The sequence below is a fragment of the Xiphophorus maculatus genome, chromosome 12 (assembly GCF_002775205.1).
Source record: "Xiphophorus maculatus strain JP 163 A chromosome 12, X_maculatus-5.0-male, whole genome shotgun sequence".
NCBI classification, from domain to species: domain Eukaryota; kingdom Metazoa; phylum Chordata; class Actinopteri; order Cyprinodontiformes; family Poeciliidae; genus Xiphophorus; species Xiphophorus maculatus.
The window spans coordinates 14,634,172-14,659,316 of NC_036454.1; the positions used below are offsets into that span (position 1 = coordinate 14,634,172).

Here is a 25,145-nt window from a genome sequence, read left to right on the forward strand (position 1 = left end):
TTTATCTGTCCTTTTGTGATGATTTAAAAGACAAAAGACAGAAGAAACTCAATTCTACTGATTCTGCAAATGAAAGACCAATACCGACACTTTATTAGTTTTAGAAACGCAGACTTAAAATATATTGTTCTGTATGTGTTGAATATTATAAGTTTAAATTGATTGTAAGTACTTGGAGATGCACCTTTAAACTGAGGTTTAATATGTTTATAAACTTTAATAAATGTTCAGAAACAGTCAAACAACAAGGCAACAACCATCCAAATAAAGAGTAAACCACAGAGACACCATCCAGTTTTTAAAACTTTTTTATTGTTTTTAAGTTTTTTTGCTCATTTTTTAATTATTTATATTATCTACAAAGTAAAAGTTTTAACTTAAAAGTTACATAAGGGTCAGGTGAGAAGTGGGATCTGATCACCTCAGCTGTTATTGTTTTATAAATAACAATTCTCCTGTCCTCTTGGCTGCTTTATTATTATTATTTTATTCCTCTCACAGGACGTTTCTGGTCGTTTTTCCGGTTTTTAGTTTGGTTAGAAACTTGTCTTGTAGTCTGGAAACAAATGCAGCACTTAGCAGCAGCAGCAGCAACAAACAGTAATATTAATACTGTCTAGAAGTTGGAAGATTTCTTTTCCATAACAAGGTGCAGACAGAATACCGGCTCCAGTTCCTAGCAACGCTCTCTCTAACTCCTTCAGTCGACCCCTCATACTACGCAGGATCAGGGTCCGAACAGGAGACGTCTTGTCCGTTAAACCTCTCGTTAAAACACTGCATCAACCTGTTAACATTCACTTATTGCCTAGTCTGACTGGGAGGGGGGGAGGAGAGAAACGCTGATGTGAAGCATGTCGGATGGAGGAAGAGGAGGGAGGGAGGAAGAGGATGAGGGAGGGAGGGAAATCTCTCGTTCTGCCTTGTTATGGAGGTTCTGGTTGAGAAGCATGAAGCAGAGCGGTCCCTCGGCTCGCCGGCGCCCTCTATCTACAGCTGCTGCTGATGATGAGGCTGCACTGCAGGGACGACACACAAAGATGGAGTCAGGGATGGAGACAGGGACAGAAACAATGACCCAATTAGGCCTGGTAGTACAATCCTCCACCTTTCAGAACCACAGCCGACTCATTACAGAGATTAGAAAAAGTATTTACACCCGTGGGAATGTTTACATTTAGTGATGAGCCAACATAAGGTAGAGGATACTATCAAGCTGAATGAAAGAATCTGATCATCAATTTTCAAGTCTTGAACAACTCATTCTCATATGGTCTGAACTTTGACTAGGCCATTCCAACACATGAAAACCATGCAGCAACAGTGTTCCGTGAGAGGCCTTTTGAGATTTGTTGTAGATTTGTTGTAAACAATTATGTTAGTAATCGAGTAATAAATCACTCTGACGATTGATTGAGTAAACATATAAAAAAAATTGTCCTGTACCATAGGAGCTACTGGAGCTCCTATGGTACTTAGGAGTTTTTAAAATAAATATGTTAAAGAGAAAATGTTGGTTAGAAAAAAAACAACTTAGTTTTTTTTACAATCGACAATTTTAGTCTCACGTTTGAAGTACTGAAAAAAAAATTGGGGTGTACAAACATATAAGAAATGAAACATTTCACATTTTCAAGCTAAGTGTATTCTTGTTTATGTCTAAATAGTATTATTATGTTAAACATGATTTTGATGACTCAGACAATGTCTTGTTTTTACTATATGCACATTACTCCATATATTTGTGTACAAGTGGATGTCCATATTTTTAATCTACTTTGCATAACTGAAAATAAAGCAAAAACTAACTCATTTCTAATCAATCATTCTTCACTTTTAGTCTTAAGTTTTGAAGTATAAAAATTATTTATTGAAATAGATATTTGTAATCTATTTTATTTTAAGTATCACAGTAAAAAGAAAAATGAAAAGAACATGTTTGTTTCACAATCAAGCTTACTTATTGGTCTATCATCCAGAATCCTAATAAATGTGAATACTTCAAGCCACCTAAGCTAAAAAGCAATTGTAGGATTTTACTATGCAACACAGAGCTGCACCACATGATTTATAACGGTTGTGGAAATTCATTAAAGCAGATCAGGTTGCTTTACTGGCCCGTCGCTCTTTCCAGTTGAGCGTTTCTGATTATCTGAACTCTCTAACGAGTTCAGATAATCCTTAGAGATTATCTGAAACAAAAAGTGTTTCTGAAACAAATCTGAAGGAGGAATCTGGAGGAACTCCAAGAATTTAAAAAACAGGTTTCATTTGTCATCCTGGCAGCTTCATCACAACCATCCAGGTCACCATTTTGAGAAGATGCCAAAAAACGATGATAAAAGCATCTGACATTAGTTAAAATCTGCGCAAACTTGAAGGCAGATGCTGCTGACATTGTAGAGGAAACATCAAGCCTGTTAGCAGGTTGATGAGTTTACCTTGTGCATGCGCCAAGTAGGAGAAATGTGTAGTAGAGGACACCGGGATGGGGTTCAGGGCCGCCTGGGGCATCGGTGGCTGGGGCCCCCCTGGAGGACCCTGTGTGGCCATCAGCATCATTGGAGCGTGGGTAGCGGCTGGATGGTGAGATGGCACAATACCGGACTGCATATGGGCCTGGGGTGAAGAGAGAGAGGGAGCGAGAGAGAGAGGACAATGAGGGGACTGACAGCTCAAGCTTCAGGACGGCAGCGATTAGAGCTGCTGCCTTCTGGAAGCAGAGAGGCGACCACAATCAATAGGAAATACATGATTGGTCGACGAAAAACAATTTAATTAACAGCTAACAGAAAGCAGAATGAAGCCACTATTGCTGCACAATGTCACCTGGGTTTTTATAACAGCCAGCTCAAAGCCTCGAGGGAACAAACACTCAGCTGAAAGAAAAAGAGAGCAAGAGAGAGGAAAAGAAATAAACAGAAAAAGAGAGAGCAAGAAAAGAAGAAGAGTGAGGAAGAGAAAGAGCAAAAGAAAGAAAAGGACAAAGAAAGAGGAGAAAAAATAGTGAGAAAGAAATAGTGAGGAAAAAAAAGATAGCAAAAGAAAAAGAAAGACAGATACAGAAAAGAAGAAGAGGAAAAACGACAGGAAAAGTGAAGTGACAACTAAAGGAGGCAACCAGTTGATCCATGAGGGAGAAACACTTGTTAGTTTGTTAGAGAAACATAAAAAACATCCTTCATTAAGGTTTCCTGCAGTACCAGCACTAAATCCACCCAAAGCTTGAAAAGCTCCCGGTTTTGACCCGGGTCGCCCCTTCGACCCACCTGCTGCACGTGGGCCATGTGGTTGGGGTTGTAGCCATGCTGCACCTGAGGGTGGATGTAGACGGTCTGCTGGGCGGAGGGGAACGACGCCTGGGGGGACTGAGGGTTGGGCGTCATGGAGGGGGGCGTTTGGGCCAAAGCTGAGTAGATCTGCTGCTGGGGCGGCGCGTTGGACAGATGCAGAGCCTGCGCTGCTGCCGCTGCTGAGAAACACATCAGCGGTGTGAACACAGTGTAAACCGACTCAGCCGCTCGTTAGGAGAGATGATCACCTGCTGCTGCCTGCTGGTGCTGAGGATGCTGGACCGGGCTGGCTGCAGGGTGGCTCGGCGGGCCCCCGTGCTGTGGAGGGCCGCCCTGCTGGGGTTGGCCTGTAGGGGTGGCAGAGGGCTGCGGGTGCTGCGGGTGAGGGTGCAGGGTGGCACTGGGGTGAGGGTACTGCTGAGGCATCGGCCCTGGAGACACTGAGGCAGCAAGACAACAGAATCAAAACTTCCTGTTGCCTCTCAGTGCAGCAAAACAGAACATAAATTATTTAATTTTTATTATTTCCTTTATTTAACCAGGTAAAACCCCACTGAGATCTACAGTAGATTTTAGTTCCAAGAGGGACATGGGCAGAAATCTGCAACACACAACGGCCTGGTTGCACAAAAGTAAAACAATTAAAACATATACAGAAGTTTAAGACAAATTATAAAACAATTTAAAAGCAATGACCGGCTTAACACGAGGGAATGGTATTAAGACAAGTTTCAAAACCACTAAAGTTTTCCATCATACCGGTGTTGCAGAATAAGAGTTTTTAATGTCTGGTTAGAAATAAAGTGCAGGTCAAATCCCAACATTCCCATGCAGCTGCAGCATCACGACTTCTGCATATCTACTAGCTATGAAAATTCAAGAAAGTCCCCTAAACTCCCCACCTCCCTTCTATCTGGGAATACATCAGCCACCGTAAGAATACAGAAGACAACGTGGAGGAAGAATGTTACCCGACATGCAATTCGTGCTTACGGACGGCAGCAGCCAGAGGAGACGACACGTCACTAAATTTAAGGTGAAGTCTATGAAATTAAAATGCTGCCATTAGTATCTAGAATTAGAGAAACTAGTATCAGCATGAGGCTAGTCACAATTTGTCTGCATGAGTGTTTTGGATTTGGATAGTGTATTTGATTAATTTCAAGTGAAAGGTGGAAATACCGAGTGTCTCCACCTGCGTCTGTGAGGAGCTCTTCAGCTGAACGTACTTTTCATATAAACTTGTACGTACTTGTGAATCCTGACGTTTTTCTGCATGCAAACAATGTATATATATTTAGTCTTCTTTTTGTCAACACCGACTCAGAATCTGAAACCCAATAGAAACTCCCAATGTAATATAGTAGGTCAATAAAAAGAGGCCTGTCGTCGCAGAGAACAACCTGATTAAAGCAGTGGAAACACAGTTGTCCTATTAGTATAGCTTGTGATCTAAAAACAACTTCCAACAACAATTAAAGTTGACAGTCTATAGATTATGGAGAGGTTAAGGTTAAATTCACGTTAATCATAATTGTTCTGTTAGAGCGGAAACGGGTCAAAATTCTGTCATATCTCATGTTGATTCAAATTCTTCAAAGAATTATTGTAGATAATAATGGCTGTTGGCAAGAAAGATTTCCTGTAGCGGTCTGTGTTACATTGAATTTGAGGAAGCTTCTGACTGAAGACGCCCATAATTTAGGTCATGTCAAAGGGTGAAGATCAGCCCAAAAATATCACCAGTGCATTCACATCAAAGCATGATAAAGAAAATGCAAAACTACATATTTTAGATTTGTAATCATAACACTGTGACATTTTTACCCCAGGTATAGGTCATAATTTTGTTTCAGCCCATACCTACTTACCAGTGACCTCATATCAAGACTGACAGCTGCTACTCACCATACATGGTGTGTGTCTGCTCTGGGTACTGCGTAGTAGAAGAAGAGACAAGGCTGGGCTGGCCGTGTGTAGGAGGGCCCATCATCCTGGCGGTGCTCTGCATGACTGGACTGAACACGTGCTGCGCCTGAAGGATGAGTGTTAGCGGTGATGAATGACCCGGTTCTGACCCTGAAAAGACCCTCCTCTAAAAGCTGCTTGGTGTGCGAGTCTGCACCTGTGACTGGTAGTGTGTCATCTGCTGAACGAGCGGCTGGCTGGTGAACTGCTGCGGGCTGCAGGTGAAGTACTGCGCTGAGTATGCGGGGTTCGGTGCTACGATAGGCGGTCCTGCTGCGGTTGCTGGGTGCATCATAGTGGGCGTTCCGGGCGGGTGGTGCTGGTCAGACCTCTGCTGGGGCATGTTGGGTACTAACAATTCATGTTGGTAGATTATAGGGAGACAAAGATTATTGACCTATGAATCAAGTCAAGTTAAAAAAAATAAAATAAATGTTTTTATTGATCATAGTTTAGTAGAGTCATAGTGTCATCAGCATAGTGTCGACCAGTCTTGTTAAGTTCGTTTTAATAAAACTCTAGTTCGTTTGGGGAGGCATGAACGTGCAATCAAACTCTGACACACAGAACAAAAAGTGAATTCTGGTCAGCCTAAAAGCCTTCAGTCTCGGTTCGGTTGAAGTGAACTCTGGTGCAGTTCGAATGAATATGTGAATGCCAAGCAGACTGGAGTTACAAAGGCAGCAAGCAGACTACAGCGCAGGGCATTCTGGGTAAATACAGCCAAAACAAACATGCAAATCTAAAGCTAGAGAGAGAAATTTCTTGTGGTCTTTTGACAAAGACAAAAGAGAAATCCTACAACCACTAAAATCTGACACCACTCCATTTTTGTTTACATTTTGTGAAGAAGAAAGTTGCGCTCATGTCTTCTTTTTGCGTCGTTTCCCTCATTAGTTTTGGTGAAGGAGGTGAACAGATTTTTCAATTAGTTTGACACAGTGCAGTGTGAACGCAAACCGCACCAGATGAAAATATAACAAATGTTGAAATTTTGGTCCCCGAGTCCACCGGACTACCAGGCGTGAAAACATCCTAATTTCCTATTGTAGGATTTTCCTGTTAATGCTTTCAGAATTATGAGGAAACATTTTAGAAATACCCAATAAAATATAACCTTAATCAATTACTAAGGTCCGGTATAAACAAAAATATACTAATAACTGAAGTAAAAATGTCAGAAGTTGCTCAACCGTTTCAATGTATTAGGAAAAAAAATCTGTTATTTAAAAAGCAGAAAATGCTCATTTTATAATGTTTAGATAATGTTGGCTGGAGACACAAATTAATGGAGCAAACAGACTGACACTTGCATTATACAATGAATTTGTAAGAGCAGGAAGTGGTTAAAAAATAAAGGGAACAGCGAAAAAAGCAGGGATTATTCTCACCTTTACCTGGTCTGTAAGGTTTCGACTGGCTCACTGCCATGTGAGGCATTTGGACCTGGTACACAGCTGGAGACTGGAAGGAGGGAGGCGATTGGAGAAGGAAAAAAAAGTTTATACTTAATGTTGTTTAGTAAATGTAAAATAGAAAGTTAATCTAAATAAATTATTTTTTGAATTAAAATGTAAAGGTTTTGTAAAACCCATTTTCCTGTTTGGAAATATCCCCTCAACATTTAAAAATGCATCTCTCTTACCTTGGGTTGCATGCATTTTCTATTATAAAACTGTGTCAGTTATGCTAGCCTATACGCTATTATTTCTAAACAATATACACCATGCATTCCTGTCGTAAGGTGCAGAGCCGCAAAAAAAGAAGCTTGAGAACCTTCTTGTTTTGGGTTTGTTAACAGAATAAACCAACAGAAACAGGATGATGTTAAAGGTCCATCTGTGATGGCGGCTCAAAGGAATTGCAATAAGAAGTTGGCAAACCAACATCTGATGGCATAATTCAACAAGCAAGCAAAACTATTTAAGTACAGATTGGGCTTAAATAAAATAAACAGAAACAAGGGTTGAAAAAAGTAGAAATCTTAGAAAAATTCACAAACCTTCCATATTATGCTTTTCTAATGGAGCGAGAGAGAGAGGAGAAGGAGGAAGAGGAGGGGGAGAGAAGGGAAAAAGAACCACTCTTTAGTTGTTATTGTTTGCACTCGTCTGATGTTGGATCACCAAGTTTTTCTTAAAGCAACACAGGATAGATGACATTACATATAACAAACACTAAAAAGTGTTTTAAGAACCCCTACACTTATTTTACTGTATTTGTACAAATAAATTACAAAATTGCAAAAAATTCGTTTTTTACACGTTTCTGACCTTTTTTGTACCTGAAGTTAACATCAAAACTTATCCGTGTGTCAGAGATGATTCACAGGTGCACAAACTTCAAAGGGGAGTTTGTTCTTTTTTAAAATTTATGTTAAATCTGTAAATCCTCTTATTAATCTGTGATTTATTTCTACAATTTGCCCCTCCGGTCAGCTTGTACTTAAATACTCCCATTTTACTCCTCCCAGCTTCAGAACAATGAACTAAAACGGTGGCAAACTAACAAATTTTCTAGTGGAATTAAGATTCAAGACAAGCTGCAATAAAAATGCTAAAATCTCACATATGATTAAATTCTGTTGCACAAAATCAATTTAAAAATGTGCACAATGCTGTGTTACCATTCACTGTGGTTCTGATCTCCATTTGAATTAGTTCATTTCTATAAAATAAGACAGATTTTGAAAAATGATCTTCTGCTGGTAGATATTATTTACTGAAGTCATATAATCTCATTTTATTACAGCAGGATGTGAGTAAAACAAAGGAAATAACTGAGTTGTTAGTTGTCAGAGTAGATATGGCTAAAGAGCGAAATGACCTGCACCTGTTGACAACTCTTAAGGTAACTTTTATTTATTGTTAATGAAAGCAGATCCAACAGTTCTAGCATGCAGGTGTGCATCTCACCTGAACGCCGGGGCTGACTGGCGTCAGCGGATACATCTGAGGGAAGCAGCCGTAGACCGCCGGCGGCTGCTGAACCACGATGGAGGGGCTGGGCTGACCCTGAGGCCGAGGAGGCGTCGGGGTGTTGGCTGGCTTAGGCTGAAGAAAAAGAAAAGATGAAGAACAGAAGAATGAAATCAGTTTGTGATGCTTTTTCTGGACTCGCTGGGTGACTTTGCTACATCCGGACATACTGACCTGTGTATTAAACCTGGGTTTGAATTCGTTAGCATTTGGGTTCAGGGTTGATTTTCTTACTTGACTGCAGAAAACACAAACAAATTGTTGAAGGATAGGTCAGGTCAAAAATGTTTGTTTTCTTCTGCATAGCAAAAATACATGAAACTTAATGGAAACATCTTGTCTGCTGAACAGTTTTCAGTTTAATTGACAGCAGTAGGGTGTTCAGTGTTAGAAATGATAAAAAATGAAACAATTAAATTGATTAATATTTGGATAGCAAAAAGTGCTTAATAGGAGATTTTTTTTTAAAGAATTTCAACCAGGTGAAGCTAAAACTACACCCCTTCAGAAGTTCTGGATAAAAGATATTTACAGCCTATGAAGGTTTTTCATCTTAAGTGCAAAATGTATGTATTTTTGTACATTTCTGATTTAATTTCTGATTTGAATGTCCTTTTTGAGTCTGTAACAATTAATCATTACTAAATCAGTTGATTATCGTTTCAATAATCGATTCATCACAATTAATTCAGTTAATTGATCCGGTCCACTCACTCTTGTACCGCCTCCTTCTTCTCCTCCTTCTCTTCATGTTTGGGTCCACTCAGAGTGGACATGGCGGTCGTCTGAACTCCTTGTGATGTCACATCCTGCCCTCCTCTCTTCTGCTCTAAGGAAGATGGAGACGGCGCTGCAGGGCTGCCGGGTTTACTGGCAGATGACGCAGGCGCGGCTCCGGAGCCGCCAGCAGTCAGCCCTGCAGCGCCGTCCTCTGCGCCGTCTCGGCCCGCTGCGGCGGCCTTGTCCAGGGAAAGATCTTTAGGCTTGTCTGATGAGTCTCTGACTGGCTTGGTCATCTGGTCAAAGGCAGGGTCTGGACTGGAACTGGACTGCAACTGAAACAGGTGCAATAGATTTTCATTGTGCAATCTGGTTAAGGGACCAGTTGAGTTTTTGTTGAGTTTAACAAGGATACTTACTCTAAAATCTACACTAAATTTCTTTAAATTATCTATTTGTTTTCGGTGGTCGGGGGCCATAGAAGGAGGCCCTGCAGAGAAATGGAGTCAGGTTATGTCAATCATCAGAAAATACATTTCTTTCAATGTATAAAAACATCTATGAAACACATGCCTGATAACAATAAAGTACCTTTACAGACTGGTCTTGAGATGCTAGGGGAGTTATCCAAAGACTTAATGTTCTCATTATTTGCTGAGGGAGATGACTGTCTCGTCTCCTGGACACGACATTCTTTACCTATAAAGATTAAAAAACACAGGGCAGAAAGTTTGTCCAAATATTTACACTTGTTGAACTTTTCTCACACTAAAAAATAATAACCTGAAAAGTGTGGTGTGCATCTGTTATCAACCCTTTACTCCAACAGCCTGAGCCAGATTTTAAAAAAGGCCTACACGAGCAGTGACCAGGCACCCAAAGTTAGGAGGCGGCTCTTTATTTATTTATTTTTTTGCCGAATGCATGTTTTATAAAAACTGCACCTCATTTTGAACTCATAGGCTCATTTCAGCTGTGGTTTTTTAATATTGTTGGATTTGCATTAATTTAAAACAAAAATGTTTTTTTGTCCAACATACATTTTAAACTAACCAATTCAGACCTATCTACTAATGTTCTGTAATTAAATAGTTAAAAATTGCGCACACACCAAACCTGGCTCCAGCCCAGGGGCCCTAATCCTTCTAAACCCGGCCCTGCCAACAAACCCTATATGAACTCATTTTAAAGCAAATGAGAAGTTGGTCAAAGTTGCTGGCTGCTTGCAGCTGTAATTATGCTCTCAACTTTGAATTAAATGTTTCAAACTTTGTCTTTAAACATTTAATCTCACCATCCCCTGATGGAGAGGCAACCATGTTGGGGGCGGGGCTAGCAGCAGTAGGAGAGGAAGCTGACGTCACCGTCGTAACAGTTTCTATAGGAGCCATTCCTGTCTGGGGCGAGGAGAGTGAGGAAGAGCCGGGGGAGGCGCGGCCCACATTGTTCTGTCGCGGGGATCGAGGTCTGTGAGCTGAGGACAGAAAAAAAAAAAAACAATACATAAAATTACTCCAAGCATAAGGATAACGCAACAACCTTAGAATCAGGATGTCCAAACAATCTCTACAAGTAAAGAAAAACACTCTACCTCCACTGACCACTGAAGACCAGGTTCCTCCAGAGGAGTTACTCCTGGCTGGAGGCGTTGCCGAAATGTCTCCAGGTGGATTGTGGGAACCCAAGTCCACTGCGGTGGAGACCGAGCTGATCCGCGACGGCGGCACTCTGTGAGCACGAGGCGTTCGCTGGGATTTAGGAGACATCCTCGGAGGACCTGTGAACAAAGGTCCCGAAAAACGTCAAACAGGCGTTAAATACAAACTCATCTGTGTCAATGTGAACCCAGATGTAAACATCACATCAAACAACAAGGACATGCGTGTTAGTAAAGAACAAAGTTTCATGTGACAAAAACACCACATCAAGCCTTTCAAAGCCCAAATAAGTGAAGTGGGAGATGAGAAAATAAATCAGTGGAAAGGAGCAGAGGAAGGAAGAAAGAAGAACTTCATTTAATTCAATGGAAACCAAACATATTTATGGATAAGAAGATGTGAACAAAGCTGTGCAGATGTATGCATATCAATAAAATACAATAAAGTTTGCCATTGTAACACAACCAGTTCAGTGGGTATGAATACTTTAGAGCAGCACCGTTTTCTCAGAGCAGGTGTTTTTCAGCATCATAAGTTGTGTTTGATTTTTCCAGCGTTACCAAGCAAATTAAAGAGTTTCATCTTGCCAAGTGAACCAGAATAACTCAACACTGAATCACAGAAAGAAGAAAAACTAGAGGGAAGAGGACCTGAAACGTGCCACAGTCAGAGCTCAGATTGCTAAAATGACGGAGGACTTGCTTGGTTTTGGACAGATACTGCGGAGCCATATTTAAGCTAATAACTTTGAAACAGACGTACTCAGGTTATGGTGCAAACTTGGTGCCTCACTCACATGTTCTCTTTATGAGGTTAAAACAACAGAGACGCAGAAAAAACAGCACACACACACACACACAGACCTTGATGCACCCACATGCCGAGGTGAAATTGCCTCACACACTGATAAGGAGTCATAACCAAATTCTTGCCATTAAAATGGCCGTTTAAGGTCAGACCCCAAATCAGAAGAAGCAATTTCCAGATGTTTCTATTCCACAAAACACCTGGGCAAATTTATCCATGGAAGGATTTTTTTTTTTTGTTAACCTTTAGGAAATGTTTTTACAACTTTTACAATTCAAATTCAATTCAACGCCAAGGTCGGCCCCTCAATCTCCATCTCATGCCTTTGCCCAGGTGGGCTCAACCTATTGGGATACCTTCTGAGGACATGCGTTTGGGCAGAGTGGAGGCTGGTGACGTGGGGCCATGTTGAGAAAAGGAGGATGGAGAGGAGGGATAGGAGGGGTGAGATGAATGAGAAGGAGGTCTGGAAGGCCGAGAAGGGGGCCTGGAGGGTGGCCTGGTGGGCGTGGTTGCCCGGGGAGGCAAGTAGGAGGGGCCAGACTGGTAACGAGAGGGGGGACGAGAAGAGGGAGACGGACAGGGTGAGGGCCAATGGGATGAACCTAAAAAAGGCAAGGACAAATGATCAAGGATAACAAAGAGTAGGAGAAAACACAAATGTGCAGCAGCAACAGGAAGGAGAGGAGTTAATAAACATAGCAGCAAAACAGAAAGTTTGATTTAAACAGGAGCAAATAATAAAAAGCAGAAAATAATTTTTAACTGAGAGAACAAATAAAATATGCCAGACATTCAGTTCACAAGATGAAAGGGGAAACTTTCACTCTTTCTACACAAACAAAAAACATGCAAAAATTTAATCTGAAAAAACTAAATTAAATCTTGGTCAGGTCAATGTGACATTTCATCATGTGCTAGTAAAAGAGGAGTCAGTTACTGGCTTAAAGTCCTGGCAGCATTTCAAAAAGCACTCAGAGTTTTTTTTCTAATTTTTTTCTCGACTCATCAGAGGGCAAAACTACTTAATATCAGATAATCACCGTTAGACCTGCAAACTATCATAAGAGTTTACCATCACAGCAACTTTCAATGTTATAAAAGGTTCATTTTTATTATTAAAGTGCAAAGCATCTAATGCATTTAGAGGAGAGTAACTTAGATCCCAAATATCCCATCATCATGTTGGAGCATCAAGAGGACAATGTGGACTAATTACAACTGGAGTACATTCATTGTGAATTATTAATGTCCAGGCGGAGCTCAGAGGTGGCTCATCTTTATGATGGAAATGTTCTATGAAAAAGGCTAATCACCCCAGAAAACAACCCTGGTTCCTGGAAAGTTCCCTCCAGTGGAAACTGGCAAGAATACTGTTTCTATTTCTTTGCTCTATATATATGATTTAAATTGGACACCAGCCTATTTGGTTTTGAGTATTTGTAGATTTCTCTGTGGAACGCAACTCCAAATTGTTTGCTGAAAACTCAGCTATCCTGTCTTTTTATGTATCTATATATATACAGTACAGACCAAAAGTTTGGACACACCTTTTAATTCAATGAGTTTCCTTTATTTTCATGACTATTGACATTGTAGATTCACACTGAAGGCATCAAAACTATGAATAACACATGTGGAAATATGCACTAAACAAAAAAGTGTAAAACAACTGAAAATACCCCTTATATTCCAGTTTCTTCAAAGTAGCAACCTTTTGCTGTGATTACTGCTTTGCACACACTCTGCATTTTCTTGATGAGCTTCAAGAGGTAGTCACCTGAAATGGTTTTCACTTCATAGTTGTGCCCTGTCAGGTTAATAAGTGGGATTTCTTGCCTTATAAATAGTCATGAAAATAAAGAAAACCCATTGAATTAGAAGGTGTGTCCAAACGTTTGGTGCAGCTAGGGAACTTAAAATACACATTGCTATTTGACACGCTATTGGCGAACGTTTGCAAAGCAGCCAATCCAGGAGGGAAATTCATTTTACTTGCTGCTGATTGGCTGTACTCCCAAAAGTGGAGTTCATTTGAACTCATTTCTAATGTAATAGGTTCATTTTAGAGCTGTAATCCTGCTGCCTTGGCTCCTACTGCTACATCAGAATTAAGTCGGAACGAGTTTGCTTGATGACTTAAAATCAAGTAACTCTGTACTCAAGTACAGTAATCTGTCACTGATTTGTTAACATACCTCCGTTCACCACCCTCTGGTCCGGGCCAGTGTTGGGACTGTAGTCATGAGGTCCTGGTCGAGAAGCTGAGGCTCCTGCTGAGCTCTGACCCAGTCGAGGTGAATTCTGCCGTCCTGCACCCCATGACATTGCTTCCCTGTTCCTCTGACCCGGAGGAATGTACTTGTTCTCTCTAAATAGACACACAAACACAAAATGAGGATCAGTTCCACACTATAATAATCTTGGAATTTTCTGTCTCCTAAAAGTCAAGTTTATTTGTGTAACACATTTCAGCAACTAGGCAGTTCACACAGTAATCAGTTATGAAACAGCAACAAACATTACATTTTGTTAAGCTCCAACATTAAAATATACATCATATATATTGATGAATATTTGTGGGTCTAATTCAATAAATATTCATCAATATTTATATCCCACATTCTGTGTTGTTCACTGTGTTTCCTTAGTGAACAACACAGAACGTCACCCGAGTTTGGTGCAAACTAATAGCTGCTAACTGCAGTTAACAGAAGACAGCAAAAGTATCCACCCTCTAAGTTCTTGATGTGTGTAACCTAATTTCACCTGCTGAGCGTGGGAGTCTCCCTCTCCCCTCGCACCACAGCCGTGTATTTCTCCTCCTCTGTGCGCTCGTCGTTTTCGAGGGCCACCCGAGCTTTATATGTGGCGCTGGCCTCTATCTCCTCTGCCAGCTGGGCGGCACGAGCTTCCCTCTTCAGAAACTCCTCCGAGTCGTCACGCTCCAGGGGGATCCTGCAGAACGACGTCCAGAAGGACAAGGACTCACTAAACAAGGTGTTTCTTGTCTAATCACAAAAATGATAAACTGAGCACGAGTCTCCTTAGTTAATGGGTCAAAACTTAAAAATAAACATATGACCAGCAGATCTATTACATAAAGATTGGTTTAAACAAGAGGTATTATGTATTTTACAGGCACATAGTGCTATTTTCAGTTGTTATGAAAATGCTGTACATATCAAAAGAAATTTTGCTTCTCAGTTTGACGCCTGTCTCTTTAAGAATCTCCTATTCTTTCTGAAACACCGTCTACAGCACATGAACACAAAAATGTTCATCCATGATGCCGTTTTTCAACTGAGAAGTAGTTTGCATAATAAACTTAGCAAACACGCAGTTAAACAAGGTGTTTGCCAATTGCTGCTGCTGCTAGTCTGGAGGAGCTGAGTGGGGGAGGCGCGCTTTGTGAGGCAGAAGCTCAGCTCGAGCTTTGTAGAAATAGGCAGCGCTTTGTGAGCGCAAGCGTATAACCACCACAAAATGGCTGCCAAAATGACTAAATCAACACTCCATGTATGTTTTTGATGAGGAAATTACATTTTAACATGATATAAAGCTGAAAAAAGTCAATTTTATATAAATATTGATAATGCTAAGATCTTTTAATATAAATAACACAGACAGTAAAAAAGAAAAACAGAATGATGCTTACGTATATGTGGACAGGCTGCTGTCATATGTAGACAACACTCCGTACTTCTCCTCATTGTACTTGAACATGTCGTTTGGGTCCCATCCGTTTGACTGATTGTAGAGACAAAGTAGGAAAGCGAGGCAAATTCGTCATCTAAGCTTTTTAACAAAGGACAAGCGTTTTCACTCCTGTGAGAACGCTACCCCATTTATGACAAGCTGATATCAACGTGTCTGATGCGTTTGCGTGATTGATCTCACCACATCCGTGTCCAGGGACTCGAGGCTGTCAGAGTTGTGAGTGTCTCCTCCGTCCCACGGCTCCAGATCTTTCTCCTTATGTTCACCATTAATTCGACCGCTCACTGCTGCATCTGTGAAGTTGTCTACATTAAAAAAAATAGATCACATAACGCATGTGGAATATCACACACACACACAAAAATAGCTCTGAAATACAAGTTGGATTTGCAGTTCATCTCAGTGTGATTATGTCATAATGTTGAACACCTAAATTAGTCTACTACAGAAAATCAATAGCTCTGGTGATTAACATGAGTGGTTTATCTAGTTTTCCTTACTGTTCTCAGCAGCCCTAAAGAGTGCAAAGTTCATGATAGTGTACAATCACATGGCTGCATTCATGTTGTATAAGAAGGAAAGAGCTCATGTCTTTAGCGCCTGAGTCATAATCCCTCACAGCAACAACACAAACGGGGGCATAGGGGTAAAAATAAATTAGAATATCATCAAAATGTTTATTACATCAAATTCAAAAAGTGAACCTGACAGGGAATATCCGTGTTTGTCAAAGAGAGATGAGCACCTAAAAGCTAGCTGAGCTTCACAAACCCCATGCCGATGGCCTCCATGACATGCAACACTGATTCATTCATTCATGCAAAAGGAGCCCCAACCAAGTGTTGAGTTCACATACAGTTCAGTACATGCAGACTCTTTTTAGTAAGCCCAGATTTCCTTATTAAAAACAATTACTAGTTATATTCTACATTTAAAACATGAGATAGATCCCTGTGTGGAACGAATCTACATAAAATACTGCTTTAACTTTTCAAACTGAAATACCGAAACTAAATACATTTCAGTATATTCTAATTTATTCATAATCACACATATAATTTATTTTAAAAGAATCTGAGCAATGTCTTGAGCTGAGTCTACAAAAATGCAGCACAACCAACCCAACAGTGTGTCTTACCTCTCTGTGTAGGCCATTATTATAGCAAAACATTAGCTTATTAATAACATAAATGAAAATTCAACTAACTCAGTACATCAGCACTGCTTGACCTTATTATTACAGTCCACTAACATTCAAGACAAGCAAGCTCAAAGACAAAATATGTTTGAAAGGAAAGGAAAGCTAGTCTTATGTTAGCCCAGGTCTGGCCCAATCAGAGACAAATAAATTGTGCACATAAAGCACATTGATCACCTGAACTCCCATAACTTAAGCTTTGATCCCTCAACTCAATATTATTTGAAAACAATCCAAAAACTTCTGATGAATGCAAAATTAGAGGCAAATATTGTACACACAATGGGCTAACAGGCTTGGGCTATACTACAGTATGCATTGCTCATATAATTGTATTGTGCATCAAATATACAATACCTTGTAAAAGGATTCATGCCTCTTGAACTTTTACATTTTTTCATGTTAAAGCCACAAACTTAAATTTATTTTATTGGGTGTTTATCTGACAGAACAAAATTAAGTGGTGAATCATTATGAAGAGGAATGAAAATGACTCATGGGCTTAAAAGTTGGTCACAAGCCACATCAGAGACACAGCAAACAGGATGGAGAAAGTTCATCCTGTTTGCATCCTGTACATGCAGTACAGACATGTCTGTATCCGGAACATACTTTATAGTGAAACATGGTAGTGAAAGCATCATGCTGTGGGGATGCTTTTCTTCAGCAGCAACAAGAAAGCTGGTCAGAGTTGATGGGAATAAGGATGGAGTGAAATATCCATGGAGAAAATCTTAATAAATGCCACTTTCCAGAGATTCCCGATTGTAAAACATCGTGAAAACCATTTTCCTTTCATTTTCCAGCAGTGTGTTACTTTTGTTGGCCTATCACATAAAATTCACTGTGAAAATGTGAAAAACAGTCATGAGGTGTGAACACTTTCTTTAAAGTAATGATCATAATTTGCAAATGGAGAATGTGAAGAGTGTCGAGAAACATGCAGATAATTTAGACCAGGGGTGGGCGACTCCAGGCCTCGAGGTCCGGTCTCCTGAAACTTTTAGATGCATCTTTACTTCAACACACCCGAGTCAAATAATGAGGTCATTAGCAGGACTCTGGAGAACTTGACTGCACTTAGGAGGTGATTCAGCTGTTGGATTCAAGTGTGTTGGACCAGAGACACATCTAAGAGTTGCAGGACACCGGCCCTCGAGGACCAGGATTGCCCACCACTGATTTAGACTGTAGTAAATTATATGATCTTCAGGTTGAAGACAAATCACACATTCAGGCAAGGCTGCATTTCTTCAAATAAAAAAATAATCAGAAACAAAATAAAGAGCTGAACATAGGTTGGAAATATGTTGCTTTCAATGCAATCACACTGTGTGTTTTCAACCTACGCTCTGCACTGTCAGCTTAAAATAAAGTGCTGCAGAAGAGTGCCAACTTTAGCAATAACATTCACAACATACATGCCACTAAATTTTAAAGCAAAATTATTTATTTACATTAAATATTTTCACTATTTACAGCATCCCACACACATTCTCCCTCTCACCAGTAAACCTAAATACAAGTGTGTGGCTAATGAGTCACTTGAAGGGGCCCTTTTTCCACTAAAAGCAACATCCAAACTAAAGGCAACACAAGGTGTTAAAAAATGACATGCATCAGATTCCTGATCAGCAGAAACTAGTAATAGCATGTACCCAAACCATGCAGAACTATGCTCCCATATTCTGATCCAAGTGTGTGTATTCATGTAAAAATAAAAAATAAATTCTGAGAAAATTAAAGTTCTTTATTACCTGTGTCAGAAGAGACTAGACCATTGGAAAGAAGAGACACACAAATGAGAGAGTCAGAGGATGGACGGACAGACAGAATGAAGAACGAAAATACTAACAGTTTCCTGACCAACATGCAAGACCTTCATCAAAACTTTTAATCAAAATGTTCTTTTCCTTCTCCTTTTGTTTGTACCTGACAACAGTATTTACCCTAAAACATAATGTTCATTGGCTTTTTCATTAAAAACATTTAATGAATTTATTGTTAAACATCAAGAAGCAGACTCGTTCAACCTTAAGTGTCCTTTCTGCACTTGAACCACCTTCAGAGAAATCAATAGATCAAATCGGTTTGCCACGGCCGGCCAGAAACACAAGATGTAACTCATGTCAAAGTCACTTCAGGGCCGTGAAGATAGAAAACAATCAACCCACTGCACATGTGCAATGATTCCCAATTACATGTTTTTTGAGCATTTGGCAAATACAATATCATTAGCTCTCCTAATTGTCTGCTGCTTGATTAATAATGGGTGTGAATTCAATCAACACAAAAGCCATTGGTACCTTTTCTGGCGAAATTCGGGTCCACGTCTTTGAATGTCACCACTACAACATCGGAAGCCTTAAAAATGATGCTCTCTACTATATCTTCTTTCCTGGGGCCAAAACTCGGCTCTGGGCTCTTTCTGTGGGCTGCATCCAACACCAGTTCGCACTGCAGGAGACAGGCAGGTTAATACAAATCATAAATAAAGTTAAAGGCAATAACACCAACCAAAAAGGGAAAAAAAAAGAAGAAAAAGTGAGGTGCATTTCTTTATATTAGAATAATACAGAAATGTATTGATTTCAGTAATTCAATTCTGCATTCAAGCTGCTGATTTATGTCTTTTAATCAACTATTCTGGCTTACAGCTAATAAAAAAAAACATTTTCAGAAATATTACACAACATGAATACAATAAAGTCTCAAGACTAAAACGTATACCCATGTTCTGTACAATACTGCATTAAGCTCTGGGTGCTTTAATCACAGCAGTCACCTCTTCTGGATACACCTGAATGCCACAGATGTAGAAAAATGTCCTGATACGTCTGTGTGCGGTGGCTCTTCTGAATCTCCCCAAAACTCCTTTCACTTCGCAATCCCTTACCCGCTGTTAATTGTGCACAATTTTTCTAAGACATTTTGTCCTTCCACTTAATCCTTGCACACAGCTGTCTTGTATAGCAGTGACCTGTTGTGGCATTCTCTCCTTGTGGAGAGCATTAGTGACTGACTTCTGGACAGCTCCTGGTAGCATATTTCATAACATTTCCACTATCGTATTTCTGTACTGAAAATCATTTTCTCTTTATTTTACGTTTTATAAGGTGGGAGATATTGTAAACATAAATACAGGACCTTCAGTTACGTGTGCAGTCTTGCAAATGGTGTGAAACAAATTTATAAAGTTGATTATATATTCAATACTTCCCCACAGACTGATTTATCCCTTTAAAGAAAGCATGAGGAGTCGGATTCCTCTCTGTTCTTAAACACAAGATGGAAACCACCTCAGGGGGTGAGGCTGATTTTGAGCGCTGGCAAGATGGTGTCCTGCCTAAGCTTAAGACATTTTTCCAGCTACAGAGACAGTGACTGAATCAGTTATTATAAAAAAGGAATATAGATGGATATAAATGCAGCGGCCTCATTGTTCTAGACCATCTGGAGTCCAATTCCTGAACTACAGACCTTTGCTGCCCCTTCGTCTCTCTCTGCCCATTTCCTATCTAGATACCATCAGATGCCACTAATAACACAGCATCTTTAGAAAGATATTAGACATCAGCTTTCCTTACCTCAGGACCATATGTCTTGAATACTCCTTCATATACAGCTCCATTTTTTACTTTCAGCTCACACTTGGTCCCCTGTGAACAGATGAGCCGGTCAGTGGTCACCATATGAAAGACTTACTCACTCAGAGAGCCGATGTGAGCGTACTCTTTGAAATAACAAGTTCAACAAGCCCATCTGCTGGAAGCCAAATGATTGATCTGCCTTCCTTATGGTACAAGCTGTTCTAAGTGTTGTTTACTGCAGTGTAGACATTCTCAACTAACAGCATGTGGTAAAAAAAAAAGAGCAGTTTTGCTGACACTAGTCATTTACAGTAAGAATGAGCCCTATAGATTTTCATTTGTACCTTTGCTGCTTCTGTTCAGGCATCCACTAATAATCAAGACAAGAATTATAAAGATAGCCTTTAAATTTGACAGAGACAAGAAGTAAAACTTACTACCACTGAAGTCAAGACATGGACCATCCTCATATTTGCATATACACCATTGAAAATAACCTAAAGAGCAGAAACATTGTGAATAGAAATCACCTTCTGGACATCTGTTTCTGACCAAAACACAATCATTGGAAAAACAACATCTGATGATAAACATTTATAAAGCGCAAGTGTCTTAGAGTAAACTTGTGACAGATATAGCGCACCAACTTACTGCTGCAGGGCCTTTGCCACTGTGTCTTCCCCTGAAAGACAAAAATATGACATCAGATCCCCCTCAATTAACAGCAACGTTCTTCCAATCACACAGTTGTCTGGATTGAGCTACAAAATAATACAAATGAAGAAAAAACAGCACTGTATAGGTCGACTGTGGATGAAAACAAAATGGTGTTAGAAAAGGTGGAAAAGATTCATTCATCTAAAGCAATCCACTCGGTTTGATCTAAACCCAATCCAGAGCCCATGAGGGCTTTGGTGTGCCAGGCTCTTCAATCACAGCACTGTCCTCACCTCTCACCTTAAGCCACGATCATGAAGATCTTTATCAGAGGTGCACATAGAGGACACAGCAAGTCCAAAACATTTTTTATTTCCAAGCAGAGTTCTAATGGTTGCTGTGGCAAATCATGGCAGTCATTTGCAAGTGCAATGATCCACATACTATTATTGCAACGACGACAGCAGTTCAATATTTCATGCAGCTGTTCACAATAGGCAAGAGCAAAGATATCTTTGATTTTCCAGTTAATTAAATAGAATTTAAGCAAAAATGGTGAAAGCTGGTGGTTTATATCAATGGTCCTCAATTTCTTTCCCCTCTGTTAGCAAATACCATGTCAGGAAATGAAGGTTTTCCCAGTACCAGCTTTCTGACAATTGTCTGTGTTGTGTCAAACAAAACAACGTTCAAAATTTTAAAGAATATGGTTTAATTGTGCATTTTATTTTTCCTCAAAAATTTAAGTTTCTAACTTTCAGGTTGGAAACATTAACAGGACAATCCTCATGAAGTCACAGGTCCAAGTAGGAAAGTCAGAGGTTTCTAATCTGATGTTAAATTCCAATATGGCTGCCTTGCGTGAAAATTAGTGAAAGCTGAAGCAAAAAAAAAAAAAAAAAAAAATATATATATATATATATATATATATATATATATATGCTTTTCTGACAATTTGTATCTGCTCAAATCTTTCACAACCTCTTTTAGTGGACATGTTGGGGCCATACTGGCCCCATACTGTCATCTTTTAAGAATATCTCCCATCATTTTCATGCAGATGATATTCAGCTGTATGTTTATTTTTTCCAAATGAAGTTCCAGAAATGTATATTTTAATAAAATGCTTCGATTCAATTAAAAGCTTAGTAGCTGGCGGTTTTCTTCAATGAAAGAAAACAAAAACTGAAGTAATGGTCTTTGCAACAGAAAAAAAAAAGAAATTACTTCAGAGCAATCTGATCCTTGGATCTCTTGATTATGCAGCTAAATATTCTGTAAGAAATCTCAGAATAACCTCAGATCCTACACTTGAAAATCATGTCAGCTCTCTGGTTCGATCCTGTTGCTACCATTTAAGAAACATTGCCGAACTTACTTCTACTACCTCTTATCCTGTGATGGAAATCTTAACTCATGCTTTTGAGTCATCTCGTTTGGATTACTGCAATATACTTTACACATGTCTAACTAAAACCTCCTTTTACTGGTTGCAGTTTGCATAAAATGCTCCTTCTAGGCTCCAGACTAAGTCTTCAAGATTTTGTCATGTGTCTCCTGCTAATCCAGCTTCATTGACTCCAAGTTTATTATCAACTTATTATCAATAAATTATCAATTTAAACTTCCTGAGATAGTGCATTAAATTTTGAGATAATTGAAAGGCAACAGTGGCATCGCTGAACACACAACATTTGAAAACCTTTGAAAACTCTGCACAGAACCGATCTACAACTCTGAGCTATGACATCACTTTACCACCATAAGGGCCCTGAGGTCCAGCAACCAAGACTTAGTGATTGTATCACATAAAAAACTGAAATCTAAAGGAGACAGAATTCTTTTCTGCAACTCCAAGACTCTGGAACGCCCTTCCTCTGCGATCAGCAGACTCAGTGGTTTCCTTTAAAAGGCCAGCAAAACGTTAAATGTTTTTAATCTGCTTTTATTCAAATTTGTCTTGTGTATTTTTCATCCTCTGTTAGCTGAAGAACATTGTGATTTTCATCTTGAAAAGTATTGTATAAATAAAGTTTTACATTCTACGTTTTGACAGCATAGGAAAGCATAAATTGCAGAGAAATAAAGTCGTTACCTTGAGCTGATAATAATATTAATCCTGGTCACTGAGCATGTTAATTATCAGATCCCACAGATTTTCAAACAATTAACTGCAGAATATTTAAGATGGTTTAGATGTTATTCTCACACAAGAATCCAATGCAGAACATCATAATTAGCCACTAGCATTTGGTCCTGGTTCACTTTCATCCATTTTAGTTTGCATTACATTCCTATTCCCACTGCAGTTATTTTCTTTTGTTTCTGGTTATGTGGAAATCAATGAGGTTAGACACCTCATCATTTTAATTATTATTACCATTAGGTACTCTTGCTGAATTGCTTGTTAGCACAAATAGTTAATCAGCCAAACAAATGGCAGCAACTAATTGTCTTTAGGGGTCTAGCTGGAGTGCAGACAATGTGCTGGAGTTCAAACAGAACATCGGAATGGGAAGAATGAGAAAACTAATGAATTTCTAAATGCAGTGGCCGGTTGAGCTGGTGTGAGTGTTTCTACTGAGATTTTCACACACAAACATTGCTCCGAATTACAGAGAGCAGCAAGAAAAAGAGAACATATCCCACAAGTGATAATTGTATGAAATGGGCAGGGAGGTTTGAGATGATCGAAAGGCAACAGTGGCATCGCTGCATGTCAAACCTTAAAGCAGCAACATAAGACCCACAACGAATGTTTCCCCTGTCAGTCAAGGACAAAAAACTGGAGCTACGATTCAGACAGGCTAATCAAAACTGTACTGTAATGGACTTGAAAAATACTGCCTTGCCTGATTCATTCAGATGTCAGTGTCCAGATTTACTGCAAACGCCATGAAAACATATTATGATCCTTTCTGAAAAACAATTCCAACACCTTGTTGTATCTTTTCATTAAAAAAAAGGGTTCAACATAATATGAGCAAGGTGTGCCTAATAAAATGGCATGTGTATGTGGATCAAACTGAATTTATCTGGTGAGAAAAATGAGACTTTCTTCTTCTAAAATGCACATTTTGGTGGTCACATTTGGTTTGTTGTACGCAACAGAAAAAAATACACATACCCCTGTATAGTAGTAGTAATGGTGGTGATTCGCCACATGATTTTGAATAAAAGATGGGTTAGGTTAGGTATGAATGCATCTCACTCTGGCTCAACCCTGCGTTACAGTGAACCAAGCCTGCGCCATAAATGGGTAGTGGCCCCAGTGACCGGTGAAAACAAACGCCCACAGAAATTAAAACGACAAAAACAAAAATATCAACATCCATGTGTTGTGTGTAAGCTTCGTCACAAGACAACACGTGGACAGAAAGTCATGCTTCAAGGACACTAATTTCCCACGAAAAGCAACGTCAAGGTTGACAGCCGGTCAGCATAATGACCACCCGCTCCTCCCTCCTCCCCCAGCACATGCTTTATGTCATTTATGTGTCAATCCCGTTGCAGTGATGTTGCGGTAACGTAGCAGTCAGCTGAATTGGGATAAACGCAGCTGGTTGTGGAAGCTGGCCTCTACTCGGGCAGCCGCTACAACACCGCAAGTGTGCGGAATTACAAACACTGGGCTAATTAACTCCAACCAAATCGGCACCAGGCTCATATAATGAACTGATATTAGCAACTTCGAACACCGTCATTACTAAAGGGAAGAGAGAAAAAAAAAAGGGAAAAAAAGGAAAAACGAATATAAAAAATCGTGGTTAATATTTTTTTATCCCTTCGGCTGTTTAATTGAATAATAAATGACAAAGGCATGTTATTTAACAAGCACCGGTGAAATGTTGCCCTTAAGTTGCAACATTACTGGACCGTGCAGGCAGGCAGGCGGGCAGGCCTCGCTAGCGAAGCTGCATAACGTCTCACGGCCCGCATAACACGCGTACTAATTTTGGACCACTTAACGGGAGTGTCATCTCTTCAAACTACCACTGCTAGACGTATTTGTGTCCACAACACGAATTGCCGACCACAGCACATCTGTTCACTGCGTTTTTTACTTGGCTAAGTTTAGGAACTCACAGACCTGCCCAGATTCTGTCTTCCCCCGCCGCTTCCTCCAGCACCGGAGGCGGCCGCACCAGCTGCGTTGCCCCCGCCGGGCTTGCCTCGATTTCCACCGGCCTTCATTGACATGGTGATCCCATAAAAGACGGTGTCTTTAAAAGCGATCGGTTGTAGAGCAGAAACTTCTTGACAACGAGGCGGCGTGTGGTTGTGTGACAGCTCGCTAACGTGCGACTAGCAGGCTAGCTGGTTAACAGCTGCTAGCCCAATTAGCAATCTCTACAAATCTTATTAAAACTGAGGGGGGGGGAACTATTTTTTTTTTAAAAACAACACGCTTCAGTGGATCTTTCAAAATAACAGGAGCGTCACGCCGCTTGTCAATTTGATATGAAATCCTAACAAAAAAAATCGATTATCTCAAATTAGAGTTTACAGCTAGCTCGGGTCCTTTCCGTTGCTAACAGCAAAAAGACCAAAACAGT

The 25,145-nt window shown here is 39.9% G+C and overlaps 1 protein-coding gene across 8 annotated transcripts; it reads right to left on the bottom strand.

Annotated features, from left to right (window-relative positions):
* Positions 1 to 887: 887 nt before the first annotated feature.
* atxn2 (ataxin 2) lies at positions 888 to 25,145 on the bottom strand. 8 transcript variants are annotated; one of them, XM_023343594.1, is made up of 26 exons: positions 24,680 to 25,145; positions 20,584 to 20,614; positions 20,370 to 20,429; positions 19,930 to 20,001; positions 18,649 to 18,799; positions 18,100 to 18,114; positions 15,325 to 15,449; positions 15,083 to 15,174; positions 14,194 to 14,382; positions 13,623 to 13,795; positions 11,781 to 12,029; positions 10,551 to 10,736; positions 10,254 to 10,433; positions 9,551 to 9,658; positions 9,379 to 9,449; positions 8,954 to 9,294; positions 8,414 to 8,477; positions 8,177 to 8,314; positions 7,264 to 7,281; positions 6,659 to 6,725; positions 5,419 to 5,612; positions 5,202 to 5,328; positions 3,542 to 3,733; positions 3,270 to 3,472; positions 2,442 to 2,619; positions 888 to 1,019 (listed from the first exon to the last, which is right to left on the bottom strand). In XM_023343594.1, exons 1-26 carry the CDS (start codon positions 24,787 to 24,789, stop codon positions 991 to 993), a joined length of 3,363 nt encoding a protein of 1,120 aa, XP_023199362.1. In that variant the 5' UTR covers positions 24,790 to 25,145; the 3' UTR covers positions 888 to 990. The 8 variants fall into 8 exon arrangements, with proteins under 8 accessions (XP_023199362.1, XP_023199361.1, XP_023199368.1 ...); XM_023343593.1 differs by having other exon boundaries at positions 6,653 to 6,725; XM_023343600.1 differs by lacking the exon at positions 18,100 to 18,114.